This window comes from Mustela nivalis (assembly GCF_964662115.1).
Source record: "Mustela nivalis genome assembly, chromosome: 5".
In the NCBI taxonomy this organism is placed as follows: domain Eukaryota; kingdom Metazoa; phylum Chordata; class Mammalia; order Carnivora; family Mustelidae; genus Mustela; species Mustela nivalis.
The window spans coordinates 151,729,240-151,746,348 of NC_139024.1; the positions used below are offsets into that span (position 1 = coordinate 151,729,240).

A 17,109-nucleotide genomic window follows, 5' to 3' on the forward strand; every position below is an offset into this window, starting at 1 on the left:
ACCACTTTCCTAATTTCTATCACCTACAATTATATTTGCCTGTTTATGAGTTTCATATAAATAGAATCACGTGGGGGTACCCGGATGGCTCAGTTGGTTAAGCCTTTAACTCAGGTCATGATCCCAGGGTCTTGGGATAGAGCCCCACATCAGGCTCCCTGCTCAGTGAGGAGCTTGCTTCTCCCTCTCTCTCTCCCTGCCCCTACCCCTGCTTGTGCTCTCGCTCTGGCAAATAAATATAATCTTTAAAAATGAATTAAAAAAAGAATAAATAAAAATAAATAAATGGAATCATGCAGCACCACTCTTTTTTACCTACTTCTTTTGCTCAACATAATGTCTATGCTTTTGTTTCTGTGTCAAATTTCATCAGATGAAAATTCCATAGGATATTTATTCTTTCTCCTGTTATTGAGCATGTGGATTGTTTCGAGGTTTGGGGTATGAACATTCCTGTATGTGCCTCTGGGTTGAGAGAGATATGTATATACATATCCTCATTTCTTTTGAGTATATGTTTGGGGTTGAATTTCCTGGACACATTAGTTTAGAAGTAGTGGCAACTTTCCATACTGGTTGCAGCAGTGTACATACCCACTAAACACATAAGAATTTCAGACGTTTCACATTTTTGTCAACACTCAGTACTGTTACTTTTTTAAAATTTGACCCATTCTTGTGGGTCTATAGAAGGCTCTAACTGCCATTGTATTTTGTATTTCCCTGATACGTATCTTTTCATATGCTTTATGGCCATTGGCATAGCCTCTTGTGAAGTGGCTGTTCAAGTGTTTTGCCCATTTTTTAAACAGGTCGGGGGAGGGGGGATATATCCTTCATTGTAGTATCAATATCTTCTATTAGTATTTGGGGTTTTTTATGCTTAGCTTTCTTATGTCCTGTGTAAAAAGTTTTTTGCCTACTCCAAGATTATTAAGATATCCTCCTATGTCTTCTCTGCAAACTTACAACAATGATATAAAAGTTATTTTTTATATATGGTATGAAATAGAGGTCAAGGTTCATTTTTTTCACCGTGTCAATATACAACTATCTTGGCATCATTTTTGTTACCAAATAAACCCACTCTCCTTTCCCCCACAGCACTGCAGTGGTGTCTTTGTTAGGAATCAAATAATTCTTTAAGTCTGAGTATTTCTCACTCTGTTCTGTTCATTTGGTCTATAATTTGTCTACTCCAATACTGATACCACACTATGTTAATTACTGAAGCTCTTAAAATCTGGTATTGTAATCAATTCTCCACCTTTGTTTTTATTCTTCTGGATTTTTTTCTTTTTGACCACTAGGTTCCTTTGCATTTGAAACTTACTAAATTTATTACATGTTAAATTTATTACATTTATTTATATTATAAATAGTATCATATATAAATAATATAGTATATTATTTATTATTTATATATTACAATTATTACCAAATTTATTTCATACAATTTCATCTCTCTTGATAAGGATGTTTCTGCAGTTTTAGGGTGTACTGTTGTAGCCATGTTAATTAGGTCCAGTTAGTTGACAGAGTTGTTAAATCTTTTAAATGACTCATATTTTATTGTTTTGATTTACCAATTACTCACAGGTGTCAAAATCTCCAACTTTGATTTTGAATTTGTTTTCAGTTCTGTCATTCTGTGTTTGTTTTACATAGTTTAAAGCGAGGTTACTGGGTGTACACAAGTCAACTTTTTTGTTGTTGTCCCGCTGACCCATTTACAATTATGAAATGTCTCTAGGAAATATTTCTGCTTTAAAGTCCCTTTCACATTAATATAGACACACCAGCTTTCTTTTGGTTAGCATTTATAGCACAGCTCTATTCATCTACTGACTTTGAATTTGTCTGTATTCTTCTATTTAAAATGCATCTTTTGTAAATAGCATATAGCCATGTCCTCTTAAAAGCTAATTTGGTAATTTTGGTCTTTTAATAGGAATGATTGGTCCATTCATATTTAATGTCATTACTAATTTGGTTTGCTTCTAAGTCTGTGATCTTGCTATTTCTTTTCTATTTGTTCTGTCTCTGCTTTGTTCCCTTCTCCTCCTCTGCCTACTTCTGAATCAAATATTTTTCAATATTCTATTTTATATCCTCTGTTAGCTTTTAATTATATCTATTTGTATATATTTGTATATATTTTATATATCTATATGTTATGTATACATTATTTTATGTATCTATATAGATAGATGGTTTAGTGACTACACTAAAAATTTGTGTATGTATCCTTGACTTACTACCGTCCCTTCTCAAGCAGGACAAGAAATTTACAGCAGCTCTACTCCACATTCACACCCCTCCCACTCTGTGCTATTGTTGCCGTGTATTTTTGTTCTATATGTAAGCTTCCTAAGACATAAGGTTGCTTTAAATAGTCCATTTTCTTATATAGTTAGCCCTTCTTAGGTGTTCACTCCTACTATACCTCCATGCTTGTACCTTGGGATTATTTTCCCGTAGCCTGAAGAACTTTTCATCTTTCTCACAGTAGGTGTCTGCTAGAAACAAAATCTCTCAGTTTTTTTGGACCTGTTTTTCTTTTTAACTATTTTTTACTGAGATATAATTGATATATAACAATATATTAGTTTCAGGTACACAAAATAATGATTCAGTTTGTATACACTGCAGAATGACCATCACCGTAAGTCTAGTGAACACCCATCACCACACAACATTCCAAGTATCTTTTTCTTATCATGAGGACCTTGAAGATCAACTCTCTTAGCAACTTTCCAACATGCGGTCCAGCGTGATAATAATAGTTGTGATGCTGCAGATCCCACCTCCATGACTTACTTATTCTGTTGCTAGAAGTTGTACCTTTTGACCCCTTTCACCCATTTTGCCCACTCCCCACCCCATCTCCCTCAGGCAATCACCAATCTGTTCAGCGTATTTTGAGCTTGCTTTTGTTTGTTTGTTGTTTTGTTTTTTAGAACCCACATACAAATACGATTATATGGTATTTGTCATTCTCTGTCAGACTTCTTCCACTTAACATAACGCCCTCAAGGTCCACCCATGTTTTCACAAATGCCAAGATTTCATTCATTTTTATGGTTGAATAGTATATAGGTTTCCACTGTGTGTACACACACACACACACACACACACACACATATACACACCAAATCTTCTTTATCCATTCATCTACTGGTGGACACTTAGGCTATGTCCATAGCTTGGGTAATGTCAATAATGTTGCAATGAACATAGAGGAGCATATATTTTTTTCTAATTAACATTTTCATTTTTCTTCAGATAAATACCCATATGCTGGAACATATGGTAGCTCTCTTTTTCATTTTTTGAGGAACCTCCATACTGTTTCCTACATGGTTTGAACCAACTGACATTTCCACAGACAAGGCACAAGGGTTTCTTTTTCTCCACATCCTTACCAACACTGGTTATTTCCTCTTTTTGTTAATAGTCATTCTAACAGTTGGGAGGTGATTTCTCACTGTGGCTTTGATTTGCATTTTCCTGACAATGAGTGATGTTCGGCACGAAAAATGTGCTGTTGTCCATCTGTAGGTCTTCTTTGTAAAAAATGTCTACTCAGTTCCTCTGCCCATTTTTTAATCAGATTGTTTTGTTTTATTGTTTGTTCTTGAGTTGCATGAGTTCTTTATATATTTAGGATTTTACCCCCTTATCAGATATATGATTTGCAAACATTTTCTCCCATTCCATAGGATGCCTTTTCATTTTAAAAATTTAGGATTGCCTTTGTTGTGCAGAAGCTTTTGGGTTTAATGTAGTTCTACTCATTTATGTTTGCTTCTGTTGCCTTTGCTTTCGGTGTCAGATTCAGAAATCATCGCCAAGACTGATGTTAAGGAGCTGACAGCCCACGTGTTCTTCTAGGAGTTCTGTGGTTTAAGGTTTTATATTCAAATCTTTAATCAATTTTGAGTTAATTTTTGTGTGTGGTGTAAAATAGTAGTCTAGTTTTATTAGTTTGCATGTGGCTTTCTAGCTTTTCCAACACCATTTATTGAAGAAACTGTCCTTTCCCATTGTAGGTTCTTGCCTCCTTTTTGTCATAAATTGACCACAGAATGGTGGGTTTATTTCTGGGGTCTCTATGCTGTTCCATTTATCCTGAAGAATATTTTCATTTGTTAGAATTCTAGGTAGTTTATTTTTTGTCTTTCAGAACCTTAAAGATACAATTATGTTCTCTTGACTTCCACAGTTTCTGTTAAAAAGTTAGTCATGAATCTACTCTTTCTTCTTTTACTATGTCTTTTTTTGCCCTTTTGAGACTTTTTCTGGGTTTGCAAAGATGTGCCTTTGAATAGTTTTGCTTTTAAGCTGCTTGAGGTTCACTAGGATTCTTGGACATATATATCATCAATTTTGTAAAATTATTAGTCATCATCTTTTCAAATATCACTTCAGACCCATTCTTACCACTCTTTTTATATGATTATTTAAAATATTTTATCTATTTATTTGACAAAGAGAGAGAGAGAGCGTGAGCGCGCGCACACACAAGCATGGGAAGGAGCAGGCAAAGAGAGAGGGAGAAGGAGGCTCCCCACTGAGCAAGGAGCCCAAGGCAGGTCGTGATCTCAGCACCCTGGAATCATGACCTGAGCTGAAGGCAGACGCTTAACCAACTGAGGCACCCAAGCACGCACTTGTATGTCTTAAATAACACAATACTAAACCATTTGTCTCTATCTATCATTAGCTCATGGACTCTGTCTTATCCTTTCCATGTATTTTTTCCTGCACTTACATTTGTGTATTTCCTGTTGACCTGTCTTTGGACTCACTAATGCCGTCTTTTCCTTTTTCCAGTCCTATGTAAAACATTTTTAATGGGTTCTTAAGAGAGGGTATTTAATATTTCTAGAATTCTCAATTGTTTCTTTTTCAAAGATTCCAATTCTCCATTTAAATATTTTATCTTTTCATCTGCTTTTTCTATATTCTCTTCTTTAAAAAATATTTATAATAAAGTCCATGTCTGCTAACTCTAAATCTGGGTGATCGGCCTCTATTGTCTAGTTTTCCTCTTGATCAATTATACTCTTTCTTTGCACATCTCATGGTTTGCTATTATAGTATCAGCACTGTATATAAAAAAGCTATAGAGATGGAAAGTGCTGCTGTTTCTCCCTCAGAAAAGGTTTGTGGTTTTGTCTCTTAAGCAGACAAGGTAAGGAGCAGATCATCTCAACCCAACTAAAAATGGTGCTAGTCTGAGACCGGCTCACACATTTAGTTAGACTCAATCCATCTGTGACTTCCAAGGTCTTGAGGACCAGGCCTTCTTGTGTTTGTTCCTGACACTAACCTTCAGAGGAACTCTTGTCTCCTAAGTACCAAGAGACTTTAGGGAATTTTATACTGTTTTTCTTACCCAACCCATTTCTTGAGCATGGCCTTCCTACAGTTTTGATTGGGACCCTAGGAGGTCTCTGTCTCTGTCTGCCACATGCCTCCCATTCTGGCCATCGGAGATCTGTGCTTTGCTCTTTAGCTTCTCACATCATTCAAGTTCAATATCTGGCAAATATTTTAAAAGGAAGACGACAGATAGATAGACAGCCAGATAGGCATAGTTAGATCAACATCTTTCTGCATGCCCCTTCCTCTAGCAGGACTTGGTCTGCAGTCTCTCCGTCTTTGTGACTCAGTCCCTTACATTCTCCAGCACTCAGCACATACCCCATGAAAGAAAATGCTGTTAGAGGGTCATGTAAATTTTAATTTGTCCATGCCATCCATCACGGGTATAAAAAAAATTCTGGTTTTTCCCATTACTTTCCTATGCCAGTCTTTGTCCAGACTCAGCAAATGTTCCCAGGCAAGAAAGTGGCCAGCAGTCTCAGCCACTTCTCTCTCTAAAATCTATTTCTTCACATCTCAAATGCTTCTGTAGCTCCCCAAGATCTTTAAACATAGGATTTCTGCAATCTCCTCATTTCTAGCTGTGATAAGTTTCAGCTATCGTATCATACTCAGAAGCATAAATGTTCTTGTCTCTAATGATTTTTTTAATCTTAATGTCGTTTATTTCTTTATTTTTTACATTGGGAAAGAGTGAGAGTACAAGTGGCTGGAGTGGGAGAGGGAGAAAGAGAGAGAGAATCCTAAGCAGGCTCCATGCTCAGCACAGAGCCCAACACAGGACTCGATCTCACAACCCTGAGACCGTGACCTGAGCTGAAACCAAGAGTCACTTAATGGACTGATCCACCCAGGTGCCCCTCAATGTGGGTTTTTTGTTTTTTGTTTAAAAACAGAGGAAAATACCCTAAAATATTAGTCTAGGTAAAAACTTTTCCTGGAATAACATCTCTTTGGTTTTCACATGCAGCTGAAAAGGAAAATAGAATTTACTTAAAATAAATTCATTTACAGGCAATTTAGAGGAGGTGTATCGGTTCTACAAGTAATGTAGCACAGATTTCTAATGTTCATCCATATCCATTTTTCCTCTATTTTGGGGCAGAGTCTTATTTCAAGCTTTCCGGCTGGGCCGTGCGCCTATGAAGTCCCATGGGCTGTGAGCGCAGACCATACGTGCCACTTCCAGGAAGAGGCATTTAGGAGTAAGAGGGAGCTGTCTCCGCTCATCCATTCCAGCAACCACGGGCATCACCTAGTTGGATATGGAGCCGCTCAGCCTGGTTCTGTAAGCCACTGCTGAGACAGGGGCCCCACTTTGGAGAGTATCTAGGTCCACAATGGATTTTGCATTAGTAAGAAATAATTTCACGTGTGGAGTCATTGAGTGCTCTGGACATACCTACATCTCAGCATAGTTCACCCCATTAAGGTAAATATAGGAAGGAATACCTAAACTAAACAGACACAGCATCTTCTCTGATTAGAGTTTTTTTTATTTTTTAAATCCCTGAAATTTTAATCTATAAAATATGTTTTAACTACTAGGTATGATAAGCAATGGTTATTATAATAAATAACGTGTAAAGTGAAGAATATCCTTTAATTACATGATATGGAGAGGCTCTTTTTTTTTCCCCCCATTTTACCCGTGAGGCATAAACATGAAAAGGAAAACTAGATCTACTCTGAGCTATGCTATATCATACCTTAAACTTAAAGTAATTTTAGTGATACAATCTTGCCTGTTAACATAAGGGACTTTCCAGTCTCAAGAAATTAAAGCTATGTGTTTAAAGAGGGCAGCAAATATTAACCTTAAATCTTCCTTTTCTCATCTATCATGAGAGTGCTAACAGTGCTACATTTGAACCTCCCCTCTCTAAGTCATCTTCTCTTTCCCTCTCCCCAATCCCTTCCACCCATGTTAAACCCCACCTGAACCTACCAGAAAAGCTAACTTCAAGAACTGCCCTATAAGTTAGTATTGCCTAATAGCGCCTCACCACAGTTCATCCTGGATAATCTACATTCTAATTAGAAAAACAGATATTATGATGTAAAGGGACGAATCCTACTTATGAAAGCATTGCTATTGTTCATTGGTTAGAAGGGTAAGATTTCAGGAAGGAAGACCAAAAATCTCCATTTTCCATCAAAGAACCTTTTCTCAGGGACTCCGGCTACTTATTGAACCTATACATAAAGGTCATGCTTGGGTTAAGTCAACTCCCTAGGACAGGACTGTTGCTAACGGTCCGTGACAGTTAATTTTACAGGTCAGCCTGACTGGGCCCCAAGATGTGCAGATATTTGATCAAACAATTCTGGGTATTCATGTGAGGGTGTTTTGGGATGTGTTTCATACTTAAACTGATAAACTGAGTGAAGCAGATACCCTTCCCTGGTCCAGACAGTTGAAAGCATGAATAGAACAAAAAGGCAGATTCTCCCCCAGCTCAGTGATTATGTCTCCTGCCTGACGGCCCATAAGCTAGGACATCGGTTTTCACCCCTGCCTTAGACTCCAACGGAAATATCAGCTCTTCCTGAGTCTTGAGCCTCCTGGTCTTTGAACCGAAAGCACATGATCAGCTCTTCTGGGTCTCCAAGGAAATGACTGCAAGCCCTGTGATTTCGCAGCCCCTCTAATGGAACCAATAGACAGATATATAGATGGAGATACAGATCTTCCACGGGTCCTGCTCCTCTGGAGAACCCTAATACGCCATCCCACGGCATTAGAATTACACCCTGTATGTGAACACCACACTTGTCCAGGGTCTACAGATCTGATGCTTATCCCACCCCCAACAAAATTTACACGCAGAAGCAACAGCGAAAAGCCAAGGTAAGCTAAAGAAGCAACCGACTGAAGGCCTCGTACGATTGGCTGGTTTACTGACCAAAAGTAAATAAATGTTGAAGCAACAGTAGAAAATGAAGATAAATGAGACCAGGAAGAAAGAAAGAAAAAGGTGTAAACAGGAGAGCTAGCCAGGGAAGGCCAAGGACAGCAGGAAGGACAGAGATGAGTAAGAACAGTGCTGGTGAGCAGCAAGTCCCCTGAGGGGAGAAAGGATTTCAGGAATATGTGGGGAAAGACAAAGGAGCAGGACTTGTGTCTAGAGTAGGTAAGAGGTCTGGAGTTACCGACGTCTAGCTAAAACCCATTATCCCCCAGGCGCAGTGATGAGTGTATGGATTAAACTCCTAATGAAGACCCGGAGTCACTAAAAAAGGAAAACCTTAAAACTTCTAGAAGAACACAGAGGCAGTAAGCTCCTTGACATCAATCTTGCCAATGATTTGGTTTTGACCTGTTCCCAAAACCAAAGGCAACAAAAGCAAACAAACTAGGTAGGATGACATCAAACTCAAAAGCTTCTGTGCAGCAAAGGATATCATTGACAAAATGAAGCAGCAACCTACTGCGTGGGAGAAGAGATTTGCAAATCATCTCTCTGGTAAGGAGCTACTATACAAAACAGATAAAGAACTCAGACCACTTCATTGGAAAAACAAAACAAAACAAAAAACCCTGATTTTAAAAATGGGCATAAGATTGGGACACCTCGCTGGTTCATTCAAAAGAGCATGAGACTCTTGATCTTGAGGTTTGTGAGTTCAAGACCCATACTGGGTGTAGAGAACACTTAAAAAAAATTATATATATAAACTTTAAAATGGGCATAAGATCTGAATACTTTTTTTTTTTTTTCAAAAAAGACATACAGATGATCAGCAGGTACATGAAGATGTTCAGTGTTGCTGATTATCAGGGAAATACGAGTCAAAACCACAATAAACTACCACTTCACACCTGTTAGATTATCAAAAATACAATAAGTGATGGAGAAGACACGGAGGAAAGGAAACTCTTGTGTACTGCTGGTGGGAATATAAATTGGTTCAGTCTCTATTGAAAAACAGTAGGGAGGTTCCTCAAAAAATTAAAAATAGAGCCGCCGTATATTCCAGCAATCCCGCTTTTGGGTATTTATCAGAGGACAATGAAAACAAGGACTTGAAAAGATATCTGCACCGCCACATACACACCTCACTGCAGCATTAGTGACAGTAGCTGAGATGAGTGTCGCCAATGAAGGAATAAACAAGAGGCGGCGGGTGTGTCCACATAACCAAAGCTACACACACATAAAAAAAAGAAGGAAATCTTGCCATTTGTAACAACATGGGTGGAACTTGATGGCATTACGCTAAGTGCAACAAGAGAAAAACAAATACTGTACGATCTTACTTATCTGTGGAATCTTAAAATAAAGGGGTGGGGGAGCGCCTGGGTGGCTCAGTGGGTTAAAGCCGCTGCCTTCGGCTCAGGTCATGATCTCAGGGTCCTGGGATGGAGCCCCGCATCGGGCTCTCTGCTTGGCTGGGAGCCTGCTTCCTCCTCTCTCTCTGCCTATAAATAAATAAATTCTTAAAAAAAAAAAAAAAAAAACCCTCATAGATACACAGAACAGAAACATAGTCTGAGGTTTGGAGGGCCGTGGCCGGAAGGGGGTCAAAAGCTACAGACTTGTAGTTATAAAGTAAATAAGTCCTGGGGATATAATGTACAGCATAGTGACTATTGTTAATAATATTGTACTGCATGTTTGACATTAAAAGGGGTAAATGGATGGGGGGGGGGGCACCTTGGTGGCTCAGTCAGTTAAGGTTAAGTTTCCTAGTCCTGAGCTTGACCCCTGAGTTGGAATCCGTGCTCAGCAGGAGTCTGCATGTTTCTTCCCCTCTGCTCTCACCCCTGCTCATGCTCACACTCTCTCAAATAAGTTTTTTTTTTTTTTTTAAGAGCATTTTTTTTTTTTAATTGTAAGATTTGAGAGAGAGCGTGTGAACAGTGTGGGAAGGGAGAGGCAGCGGGAAGGAGAGAGAAGCCGACTCCCCACTGAGCATGGAGCCCCAGGCAGAGCTCCATCTCGGGACCCTGAAATCCTGACCTAAGCTGAAACCGCGAGTCAGAAGCTTAACTTGACTGAGCCATTCAGGCGCCCTAAAAACAGTAAATCTTAAGTTTCCAACACAAGGTAAAAATAGGGATGGCAACGGATGTTAACTAGACTTTCTCTGGTGAGCATTTTGCAACTTATACAAGTAACAAATCACTAGGCTGTACACCTGAAACTAATATGGTGTATGTCAATCACACCTCCATTAAAAAAATTATGAACACTGGGGCACCTGGGTGGCTCAGTGGGTTAAGCCTCTGCCTTCAGCCAAGGTCATGATCCCAGGGTCCTGGGATCGAGCCCCGCGTCGGGCTCTCTGTTCAGCAGGGAGCCTGCTTCCCCTCCTCTCTCTCTGCCTGCCTCTCTGCCTACTTGTGATCTCTGTATGTCAAATGGATAAATAAAATCTTTAAAAAAAAAATTATGAACACTATCATGTCTTTGCAAAAAAAAAAAAAAGAGAGAGAGAGAGAGAAGTGACAACCTTCTTGGGTGGATTCGTATCTTGGCATCTATCACAGGGCATTGAAGTTAAAACCACTTTGTCCTCTATTAATAACTTCATAACAAGCCACTCAAAACAGTGATTTGAGACAACGATTTAGTGTTCTCATCATTCTGTGGGTTTGTCAAGCTGAGGGATTCTTCTGCGGCATTCATCTGGATCCCTCATGTGTCTGTAGTCATCTGACCAGCTCAATGAAGTCCAAGACAGCTTGGGTCACATGTCTGGAACGTCTGCATTGGCAAGGCATTTCAGTTTTCTCCATAGGGCCTTTTATCCTCCTGTAAGCTAGACTAGATTCTTCACAGCAAGAAGGTCTCACAGAGTCAAGAGAACAAATCCCAATATGGAGGCACTGAAAATTCCCAAGGCCCTGCATGGGTGTTGCTTGCTAATGTCCCATTGGCCCAAACAAGTCATAGGACCAAATCCAGCGTCAAGGGTTGGGTGGGGGAGGCTAGGAGTTAGGGGAGAAAGTCCACAGGAAGGCAGGAATACCAGAAAGTTGATTTGTCATAAACAATCCACAATCCACTATAAATTTAAGAATTTGGGATATCAATAGTATTCCCAATACTTAGTACTTGCCTGATAAACACAGTCCATAATTCACACCTGGACAGTAGTACTCCCTAGGGAGAAGTTTATAAATTCTACACATTTTGGGTGTTCTAGGGAAACAGTCTACGGATGCACCTTTGAAATGTATATTGTTTTATTATAAATTATGCACCTTGTATTTTTCCTTTATAGTGTAGTTTGACCATTTTGTTGATTTCTATAAACATATCAGGTGCAAGTAGATTTTATTACCCATCAGTTTTCTTTCGGCGTATCAAAGTTACATCATTGAATAGTTGGTAGACGAGCAGTGTTGGGGTCCGAAACTTGTGAAACTGACTGCAGTGTGAGTACTGAAGGACTAGCCGTCAGTTTTTTGCAGACTCTGCTAGCCACTGTCACTGAACTATTTGTTACAGTTACTGGTAATTGTTATTTGTGGGAGACTGTGGGACAAAACATGGTTGGGGTGGGGCGGAGAGTGTGGGGGGAAGGGGTCTCGTGCTTCAGGAAACAGTGCAAAAAATCACAAAACCTTCCTTTGCCAGCCCCACCTCTTCTCCAAGACCCACAAACGGTCTCAACCGCCCGCCTTGGCGCGGTGAATTTACTACATTATTGTTCGAACTGTGAACTTATTATACAACACCCCACGGGATTCCTGTCCAGCTCGCGGGTGTAACCCAACAGATGGTGCCGTCCCCGAGCCCAGCAGCTGGAGGGGACCCAGGCTGCGCTCGGCACACAGTAGGAGCACCATAAACGTTGATGGACGGAGTTCATTGCGGCGGTTGACGGGAAGCCATCCCTTCACGAGGCAGGGTCCTTATCTCCCAACAAGCCCACACCCCTACCGAGAGGCGGAGAGCTCGGAGCAGATGGCGACTCCCGGGTGCCAGGTGTGCAGCACGGACCGCGCGGTACTGGGCACGGAGCGCTTCGGTCCCGGCCCCACCCCTACCCCACCCCTCTCCTCCCCTCCCCTCCCTAGAGCTTCCCCCATCCCTGTTTGCACCACACGTGCTGTTAGGCCTCCACGGGATCCCGGGAGGGGAGGGATGGGCGCAAGGAGACCCGGTGCCTGGCGGAGCCCGTGCGTCCTGCCCCCGCTGCCCGCCACGCGCCCGCCTCTCTTCTCGACCCGCGTCACTTGGCCGCCGAGCTGTCTCCGAGCCTTCCCACCTCCCCTCTTCGCCTTCGAGCGCCTTTCTTTCTCCCCCTCCTCTCGTCCTCTCTTTCTCTTACCTGACCCTGGCTTCGCTGGCCTCTGCCCACTCCGCAGCGGCTTTCCCCTCCGCGCCAGCCGCGCCTGCCCGCGCCCGCCCGCGCCCGCCCTCCAACTGCGGGTCAGCTGGTTCGCTAACACGGGCTCAGGGTTGCTCTTGCTTAAAAGCGTTTTTCCGTAAGTGGAATCAGCCGCTTTCCCTGCCGGGCTCCCGCTGTAGCGGCTCCGACCTGGCTGTTGGGGGTGGGGAGGCTGTGGGTGTACCCGCATCCACACCGCGTGCTAGGGTCGCTGGGATAGTGTCGGGGCGCCGGGGGAGGGGGGCAAGTAGGTACCCCCCCATCCTGGGACTCTTGCTTTCAGGCCTGGCTACTACGCAAAGTCAGAGACCCACGAACCCAAAGGGGACAAAGCGAGCCGAACCCCTAGTTCTTCTAAGTGACCGCGCCTGGGGCGCAGCCTCCACCAGCCATCTGCCGGCCAGAACTCCCTCCTCTCGGCCCCGAAACCTGGGGCTGAATCACTGGGGACGCCGGGTGCACCCCTTGGCAAGGTGCGACTTTCTCACCCCCTTAACCCCTCCCCGCGACTGGCGAGGGGCGACAGAGGCACCGGCCCTCCTGCCCCCTCTGCAGTCCTTAGGGAGGGGATCCTTGAGGGTTCGGGTGCAACCCATTGTCAGCCTCCGCCCCCGGAATCCAGCGTTCTCGTCGCCTCGCCCGCCGCGCGCGCACGCCCCGCACGGGCGCCCGGAAAGGCCAGGCGGCGGCGGCCTGCAGGCACCGGGGGCGGGGATGGCAGCGGGTGTCCGCGCGCGGCCGGCTAGCCGAGAGCGCGCAGGCGTGCGGAGCGCAGGTCGCGCGCACGCCCGGGGACGAAGCGCAGGGGCTCTCGGTTCCGGGCAGGGGCGGGACCGGGCACCGCCGCCGAGGGCCGGGCGGGCTCGGGGTCGGAGGAGGGGCGCGCAGGCCACCCAACCCCCAGCCCTGGTCCCCGCAGCCCCCGCGGGTCGCGACTTCAAAGCAGAGCCGGGAGCGCGCGCGCGCGCCGGAGGGGCTCGTCTTCCCGGGGGCCCGCGTGCGCGCGCGCGCGTCTCCAGCTCCTTCCCCGCTGGTAAAACCTCGGCGGAAGACGGGCGTTAAAACGCTGCAGACAGGATCGCCTGAAACGTGTTTACAGTAGGAAAGACGCCCGTCCAAACGCACCGCCCGAGTCGATTCCAATTTATTTCCGCCCTGCGACTGGTACCGAACGGCGAGGCGCGGCCGCGGCGGCGGCAGGAGGCCGAGCCCCGGGCATCGTCGCCGCGTCCCCGCCGAGCCCCGCGCAGGGGCAGCGCCACCGAGCGCCGCGCCCCCGGCCGAGGGAACCCATTTTTTAAGGAGGAGGGGGTGGCCTCTGCTCATCCTTAAGTCGTGCGCGCCGTTTCTCCAAAGCCGCCGTCCCAAGGGGAGCGCGGCCGGCCGGGAAACCGCGTTCCGACTCGCGCGCGCCTGCTGCGGCAACGCGACACGGACGTGGGAACCGATAAGCTCCGGCTTCGGTTACCGCGTCCAAACGGGAGGCCGGCCTTGGGCTCCCCGGTCTCTGCGAGGGTCGGCCGAGGGAACAGGAGGCGGCGGGGGGTCGCCTTAAGTTTGGATGTATGGGAGAAATCCTCTGAATTCGCCGACACACCCTGTTAACCGCTGATCGTTTAAATGCTACCTAAGGAAGGCAGAGCAGGGGAGGACGGTGGGGTTCGGGCGGAGGAGGAGGGGGCGAAGAAAGAAGTCTGACCATCCCCACGTTCTCGGGCTCCGCGGGCGCAGGGAGGCTCAGCGCTGCCACCTGGCGGCTGCTTCTCCCCAGACTGGGAGCCCGCCGGGCGCGGAGCCGACCCAGACTCCGGGTGGGTGTGCCTTGCCGGGGCCTGGCGAAACGGAGCAGAAAAGCTCGAATTCAGGCTTCAGATCTACGTGACCCAGGCAGAAATTCGTGTTCTGCTTGTGCTCGTGAGCAAATGGGACGGAAAGGACAAGGGAGGTTGGCATTGCCATAAAATGCTTGCTTAATGCTACCAGGCGCTACTCAGTGGTTAGGAGGGGAGACCAAGTGGTAAAAATCATCAGCCATTCTTTGCCTCTGAGCGTATTCGAAGAGCGAAAATAAATCGTGGATGTCATTTTGCCCCAGCCTCCTTATTTTGGTATTTTGTAAATAAGAGTCACTTCCATATGTTATTTTTCAACACAAACCCTGAAAGGGAAGTCCAGTTCTAATAAAATTTCATGAGCCCAAAAAGGTTGAAGTGGAAGTTGTATTTGCCTACTTGATTGAGAAGTAAATCAGCCTCCGTTGGAGGGTTCTTTTCCCTCAAGTGTGGAACTGAAAACCCTGGGCCTTTCAGTTGACAAAGTCCAATGACATCGAATTTCCCAGGGCTGCTTCCCAGCCTGCTAAAGTAACAAAGACGGGGGAGGGGGGAGGCTCCCTACCCCCTCCATTTCATTTGAACTGAATACTTGTCAGGTTAGACCAGCTCCCACAATCATGGTTTCTATAGCCAAGCCAAGGCAAAATCTTGCAAATCAGTGCAAATCCAGGAGATTTGTTAAACTAATTTCCCTTCAGTCCCCCCGCCCAATGCTATAGAAATATATTAAGCAGTGCGATAGAAGCCTATTTCCATCTATACCCCATACCATTTTATGGATGTGAAAGTTCATGTCGTACAGGTGTGTGAGAGCAGAAGAAATGAATTAAGAGATATTACATCCCAAACAATTCCATTATTTAGTGGAAAATAAGATAATTTACCTTCATTCAAAATTTGAAATGTCTAACATCAGGGCCAATAAAGACAATTGGTTTATTATTCTAAAACAGGATTTTTGGTTGTTGTTGTTTTTTGCAAAATTATCTTGGTTTGCTGTTAATATGGCTTAAAGAGTAACATTAAGAATTACTTCATGTACTGCAAAGCCAGCAGAGGGAACAGTGAGTACTGATTTAGTAGGGGCCACCAAATATCTGGTATTTGGGGAAAAAAATGTCAGTAACAAAGAAATGGTTACAAAGCGTATGAAGTTAGGTAATGAGAACAGAGAAATCTTTTCTCATTACTTGGTATTCAGAGGCCAGATACATTCCAGCATGCGTATGGTTGCTGAGAAAGATGGACTTTAATAAAAGCCATTTGTCAGATGTTTTCTTACATTTGAGAAGAAATACTCACATAGAAGAACAAACCTGCTTTAAGAGCCCAAGCATTCATACATACTATAATCATAAAGCCAGGGAAAATTACTAATACCATATTTCTTCAGTTCTAAGCACCTGTCCTTTTCATGTTCAACATCTCTGGCATAAGGGAAGGTCTTACAACCAGGGGCATCTCAATGTCTCACTGGCAGTTTTCCTTCCTTAGCTGCATGTAACAATGGTGTGTCTTAAAATCTACTGGATTTGTTAAAATAGAGAAAATACATTTCACAATAGAAATAGGCCAGTGGCTATTTTTTTCATATCTACTTAAAAAAAAAAGAAAGAAAGAAAGAAAAAAGAAAAACTGTGTGCAGGGCTCCTGGCTAGCTCAGTCAGTAGAGCCTGCAAAATTCTCTTGACCTTGGTGTTGTGAGTTCGAGCCCCACACTGTGTGTAAAGATTACTTGAAAATAAAAATCTTAAAATAAATAAATAATTTGTATGTTTTAAGCATAAACAAAATTACTAGGACTTCTTTGATTAAATCCCACTTTCCCCCATCATTTTCAGTGATGGAAGAAGCAAGGCTGGTTCTAAAAATGTAATCAGTTACATCGATGGTCACCTTGACTGACATCACAAACTAGCTACACACTCAAATCATGAGTTGGTACAAATTCCAAAATCAATATTTATTTTATTAATACATATTTATTCTTTTATTATCCTAGTGAAGATACTGACTTTATAAAGAACAGACCTTTTAGAGTAACTTCTACTTTAGAGTTTAAGACTGTTCTGGGGTCCTGGTGTGCACACCCAAGAAAATAAAATGCATGAGGACACACCCAACTTTGTTATATGCAAAAGAAAGGTACCTGTGGGCTTCTGCTTGTTTGTTTAGGATTTGTTCCCCCACTCTAAAGGAAAAGTATATAAGTTGGGTAGTTATTGGTGAAAAATTATTTGCCTTAACTCGCAGAAACATTCTTGCTTGTGGTTGATCCTTACGGATCCAGTCCCAGATGTCTCCAAAGGGTGTTCTTTTCAGTAAAATTCTAAATCTGACAACCTGGGCCTCTGGCCAGCCTACATACTTTAAAAGTTTGACAAGATAAATAGAAACCTGCTGCCTAGCACTAGTCTGATCTGAATCAAAAGCTCACTTAATTATTTCGGGTTGGCCCTTACCTAACCACCTATCTCTGGCCTGTAGAAAAACAGTTGACTATTATGGCATTAATAAAGACCAATTTTTACTAGAACTC

At 43.5% G+C, this 17,109-nt stretch overlaps 2 protein-coding genes across 2 annotated transcripts in view; one reads left to right on the top strand and one right to left on the bottom strand.

Moving 5' to 3' along the window:
* Positions 1-12,716, bottom strand: part of LOC309864971 (uncharacterized protein) — a 45,567-nt gene extending 32,851 nt beyond the window's left edge. The window contains exon 1 of the mRNA XM_082730999.1: positions 12,676-12,716. The gene's annotated coding sequence lies outside the window, so the exon portion shown is untranslated. The remainder of the gene's footprint in view (positions 1-12,675) is intronic.
* Positions 12,309-14,823, top strand: LOC309864174 (uncharacterized protein; the record flags this gene model as incomplete). Its single annotated transcript, XM_082729479.1, has 3 exons — positions 12,309-12,372; positions 12,461-12,832; positions 13,019-14,823. The coding sequence occupies 3 exons, from the start codon at positions 12,309-12,311 to the stop codon at positions 13,795-13,797; spliced, it is 1,215 nt and encodes a 404-aa protein (XP_082585605.1). The 3' UTR covers positions 13,798-14,823.
* Positions 14,824-17,109: the final 2,286 nt, after the last annotated feature.